The 5238-nt window shown below is 52.5% G+C and overlaps 1 protein-coding gene and 1 gene segment (V, D, J or C); both read right to left on the bottom strand.

The window, feature by feature from the left end:
• LOC107183466 (putative V-set and immunoglobulin domain-containing-like protein IGHV4OR15-8) overlaps positions 1–1722 on the bottom strand; it is a 4959-nt gene extending 3237 nt beyond the window's left edge. Inside the window, exons 1-2 of the mRNA XM_015565547.1 lie at positions 1658–1722; positions 1562–1575 (exon numbers count right to left, since the gene is read on the bottom strand). Of these exons, the coding sequence (XP_015421033.1) occupies positions 1562–1575; positions 1658–1703 (60 nt within the window). The 5' untranslated portion in view covers positions 1704–1722. The remainder of the gene's footprint in view (positions 1–1561; positions 1576–1657) is intronic.
• A 948-nt stretch (positions 1723–2670) lies between these two features.
• The window catches only part of LOC102770888, a 6357-nt gene continuing 3789 nt past the window's right edge, over positions 2671–5238 (bottom strand). Inside the window, 2 exon segments of the V gene segment in view lie at positions 2671–2942; positions 4380–4712. Of these exon segments, the coding sequence occupies positions 2671–2942; positions 4380–4712 (605 nt within the window).

The following is a 5238-nucleotide window of genomic DNA, read 5'->3' as shown; positions in this document are numbered from 1 at the left end:
CTATTTTTGTTCATCAGTTAATTTGGTCCATTAACAATGCAGACTGGTGGAGCCATTATGGAAAACAGTACAGAGTTTCCTCAAAAAATTAAAAATGGAACTCCTATCTGACCCAGTGATCCCACTTCTAGGAATACATCCGAAGAAACCCAAAAACTCATCAGAGAGAATGCATGCACACCTATGCTCATAAAAGTGCAATTTAGAACAGCTAAACTTTGGAAACAAGCTAAGTGCACGACGGCAGATGATTGAATAAAAAAAACGTGGTACATCTACCCCATGAATGCTATGCAGCTGTGAAAAAGGAAGAACTCTTACCATTTGCAACAGCAGGGGTATGTCTGACAAGGGGTTAATCTCCAAAATCTATAGGGACTACTACAACTTAACAAAAGGAAGACAACAACACAATTGAAAAATGGGCAAAGGGCCTCATAGGAAAGTCTCCAAAGCGGACACACAGATAGCCAAGATGTGCTCTCCTGAGGGTGGTCAGGCTGATGTCAACTCGCTCTCCTTCACCTGCATAGGCCATGTTGCCTTTCTGGGGTTTGGGAATAAGAATTTGCACTGGAAGATGCTTTTATTTTGTAGCAGAAAGATTCTCTTTGTTGTTTCCCTAGTCAGATCTTTCACATAACTGAAACCTCTACATGTGAGGAGGCAGGAGAGGCTGGGCTGGACTCTCTGGCTACAGCCTCTGTCTCTAATCTGCTATCCCTGTCACAAGCACGCAGCTGCCTCCTGAAATGGGTCCTGTCAGTCACTGAGTTTTGTCAGATTTATGACAGACCCCCCCTTTTGTTCATAAATAAAATCCCTAAAATACACATAGGACAGGGATTTCTGTGAGCTCTGTAGCTGAGCCTCTGAGCAAAACTATTTTAAGATGGAGCAGGAAATGATATCTTTCCTCAACTCTCCACCTGCTCCTGGTCCTGACCCCTTCCTGGTTCTGAGCGCCCACTGGAGTTCAGGACGCAGCTGGTGGGGCTCAGTGGTTGGTGCATCAGTGCCAACACCAAGGGGTGCGAACTCTTTAGAACTAACTCACCCTGCCCAGGTGGCAGGTTTTTAATAGTTGTGTGAACTTCCCACTCCACATGAAGAAAACAGGTGTATGAATGCTTGTTGTAAATGAAGAAAAGACAATATTTTGGTGTAATCTGGTTCTTGGATGTATCTCTGGAGATGGAGGTTCAGCTCTTGAGGGATGGCCTATAGTTAGTGTTTCCATTATGACTTATGTCCCCCATCCACTCCAGCCCCTTCCCCAGGGGCTGGCTTATCCAGATCCAATAGGAACCACTGGTTGTGATGGAGAGAGAATAACCATTTGCAGCTGCGTTTGTGCATTTCAAGTTTAGGAGGGAAGGTGAGGAGTAACATGGAGGTGGGAGAGAGAAAGACTGGGACTGGATGCCATGACAGTGTACACGAATGAGGGAGAGGGTCTGCGAGGGTTTCACCAGTCCCGGGCCCGAATCCTGCAGCTGCACCGGGGACAGGACACCTGCAACAGAGACACCAGTCCTGGGCCCTACTCCTGCAGCTGTACCTGGGACAGGACACCTGGGACAGAGAGAACACAGTGAGTCCTGGGCTCAGATGCAGGATTCCTATCTCCTCAACTCTAAGCCCCTGAGTCACTCACATCTGGGAGCTGACAGCAGGAAGAGGAAGAGCCACATGGGAGTCATGTCTAGCAGGTGAGGTCCTCGTCCTCCCCAGGCCCCCACCACCCCATTGTCTGTGTCCACTGGATAGGCATATATACAACATGTTCATTGGTTGATCTCCTCCCACCCACCCTCTCCTACCTTCCCTCTGAGGTTACATGGTCTTTTCATGCTTCTATGTCTCTGAGTCTATTTTTGTTCATCAGTTAATTTGGTCCATTAACAATGCAGACTGGTGGAGCCATTATGGAAAACAGTACAGAGTTTCCTCAAAAAATTAAAAATGGAACTCCTATCTGACCCAGTGATCCCACTTCTAGGAATACATCCGAAGAAACCCAAAAACTCATCAAGAGAATGCAAGCTGACAGCTCTTCTGGGGATCAATGTGGCCCCAGAGAGGATGGGTGAGGTCCACCAGCCCTGAGTGAGCTCAGGCCTTTCAGCAGAGGGAGGGCCTATGATCTCCCTGGACCAGGACAGGGAGGGCACATGGAGAGGCAGACACTGAGGGAGCTGTGACCCCCAGGGAGGGAGGCAGAGCTGTGCACACAGCCCAATCGCAGCAACCCAGCTGCAGAGTTCACACTCATCAGCGAAACATTGAAAAGAGAGTAAAAAAGTCACTTTCAGAATTTGTGAAGGAGCCTTCGTGAAGGAGAGTCCCCGTCACTGCCGACATGTCACCTGCAAATACAATGTCCCTTCTTCACTGTTGTCTGCGGTGAGAACATGAGAAGGAAGAGCCATCCCTGGAGGCAGCTGAGAGCTTGAGAGGAAATCCCTGTGCCCAATAGGAAGGCCTTTCCCCCCCACCTCCCTCTGCCCCTGCTCCTGGGGCTGCACTCTGTGCTGTGGGTCCAGAGCACCCCCTGGAGACTGGGGTGCCCCTTGCAGCCCAGCCCTGCTGTCTGCTCAGGGAGGTTAGTGTCTGGGCTCACACTGACTTCCCCTCACTGTGTCTCACACAGTAATACATGGCCGTGTCCTAGGTTGTCACGGAGCTCAGCTGCAGGGAGAACTGGTTCCTGGCCCTGTCAGCAGTGATGGAGATGCGGCCCTGGAAGGCTGGGTTATAACTTGTGCTCCCTGACCAGTACCCCATCCACTGCAACCCTTTCCCTGGGGCCTGGCGTATCCAGTTCCAGTAGTCACTGATGGTGACTGAGCCTCTGGACACAGTGCAGGTGAAGGAGAGGGTCTGTGAGGGCTTCACCAATCCTGGACCCGACTCTTGCAGCTGCACCTGGGACAGGACACCTTCTCCAGGGTCAGGAGGCCCTGCATTTAAGTGGGCGCTCACTGTGTGTGTGTCTGGTGGCCGTGTGGGCATTTGCATATGGGAGGTGTCTGCACATACAAAGGGCAAGAGGTGAGGGCAGTCCCGGTCTGTGGGGCTTCTCCTGGAAGAGGTGCTGACTGTGCCTCAGAGAACCAGGCCCTCCTTGGGGTTCTGGTCACCGCGCCCTGGGACCTCTCCTTCCACACCAGGGTTTATGCTGCAGGAGATGGTCAGTAAGTAGGATGTGGGCACAAACAGTGACTCCTGGGCCTGTCCACCACGATGCTCTGAAGCTCACGGGCCCCTGGAGATTCCCTCAGCACAGGTGTTAGCTGTTGGAAGTACTCCTAGGTTAATGCTCAGCTGTGTCTCCACCTGACACAGGAGGGACCTGCATAGACTGACATCATACCTGGACACTGCATGTGGGTTCAGTAGGGCAGCTGAGGTCACTTCATGCCGTCTGAGTAGATAAGGCCTGTTTCAGGCCAACTGAGTGGCCCTTGCCCTGGTGTCTCAGGGAGGGCCTGGTACAAGAGATGGGCATGAAGGGATGACGTGGGGCTGCATTTAAGACAAAATCTACCAAGTGGGAAGGAGAGGGCAGAGCACAACTGCATGGGATTCCTATACAGGCCCCATGGATGAGAGTGTGGGTGGCAGAGGACAGAGGGTGAGGGTGGGATGGTGTCTGCGGAGGTGGAGGCACAGCAGAGGTGGGTGGGACCATGTCTCCCTTCAGCAGGTTCTCAGGATGCAGGTGGTTCCCCAGGGGAAGCGGGACAGGTGTTGGGACACGTCTCCTGGGACCAGGTTCTGAGACCCACAGGGAAGAGGGCACATCAGGGCTGTGACAGGGCCCATCATTGGACCTCCAAGGCACACAGAGAGGCAGCGCCCACAGAGGTCAGACCCTAAACTTCCATAAGCAGCCATGTCAGTGAGGAGCAATCAGTTAACTGCCACCAAAGGGCTCCTCCAGCAGTACAGCAAGGGCTGATCACCCTCAGGTGAAGTTTGGGGCCTGGACTCCGTGTGCCTCTCTCAGCACTGCATGGAAGGTGGGGGACATCACTCTCAGTGAGTGGACAGCAATCTCTACAATGAATCCCCAAACATCAGGGACCTAGTGACAGGAAGGCTCCAGGTGAGAAGTCAACCAGATCTGAAACACAGACACTTCTTGCTTTTTCCTGCAGAGAATTTAATTAAAGACACAAAGAAGGAAGCAGGCCCTGCCCCAGGGATGCTAGGAATGAAGAAAACATTGACCCCAATAGGAAGCCTGCACAACCCTCCAGGGACAGCAGCTGAGCTGGGACCCTGGGTTTGCTGGTCCTGAGTGCTCCCTGGTGTCCTGGATGCTCCCTGTAGCCCAGCCCAGCTGTCTCCTCAGGGAGGTTTGTGTCTGGGCTCACACTGACTTCCCCTCACTGTGCCTCTTGCACAGTAATACATGGCCATGTCCTCAGTGGTCACGGAGCTCAGCTGCAGGGAGAACTGGTTCTTGGACGTATCTCTGGTGATGGAGGTTCGGCTCTTGAAGGAGGGGCTGTAGTTAGTGCTCCCATCATAACATATAATTGCAATCCACTCCAGCCTCTTCCCTGGGGGCTGGCGGATCCAATGCCAGCAGTAACCACTGGTTGTGATGGAGAATCCAGAGACAGAACAAGTGAGGGAGAGGGTCTGCGAGGGCTTCACCAGTCCTGGGCCCGACTCCTGCAGCTGCACCTGGGACAGGACACCTGCGACAGAGAGAACACAGTGAGTCCTGGGCTCAGATGCAGGATCCCCATCTCCTCACGTCTAAGCCCTGAGTCACTCACATGTGGGAGCTGACAGCAGGAAGAGGAAGAGCCACATGGGAGTCATGTCTTGCAGGCGAGGTCCTGGTCCCCCAGAAAGTATTCTCCAGAGTGAGGAGGTCATGCATTTAAGTGGATGCTAACTGTGTGTGTGTGTGTCTGGTGGCCATGTGGGCATTTGCATATGGGAGGTGTCTGCACATACAAAGCGCACGAGGTGAAGGAGGTCCTGGTCTCTGGGGCTTCTCCTAGAAGGAGGTGCTGAATGTGCTCTCAGAGAACCAGGCCCTCCTTGTGGTCCTAGTCACTGTGCCCAGGGACCTCTTCTTCCACAGCAGGGACTATGGTGCAGGAGGTGGTCAGGAAGTAGGATGTGGAAACAATCAGTGACTCCTTAGGGATAAAACCAATGAGGCTCTGTTTCCATGAATATAGATAGATATAGATATATAGATATAGATAGAGA

Source organism: Myotis davidii, unplaced genomic scaffold (genome assembly GCF_000327345.1).
Source record: "Myotis davidii unplaced genomic scaffold, ASM32734v1 scaffold2130, whole genome shotgun sequence".
NCBI classification, from domain to species: Eukaryota; Metazoa; Chordata; class Mammalia; order Chiroptera; family Vespertilionidae; genus Myotis; species Myotis davidii.
The sequence above is the reverse complement of the archived record's forward strand: the minus strand, read 5'-3'. Positions and strand labels throughout refer to the sequence as shown.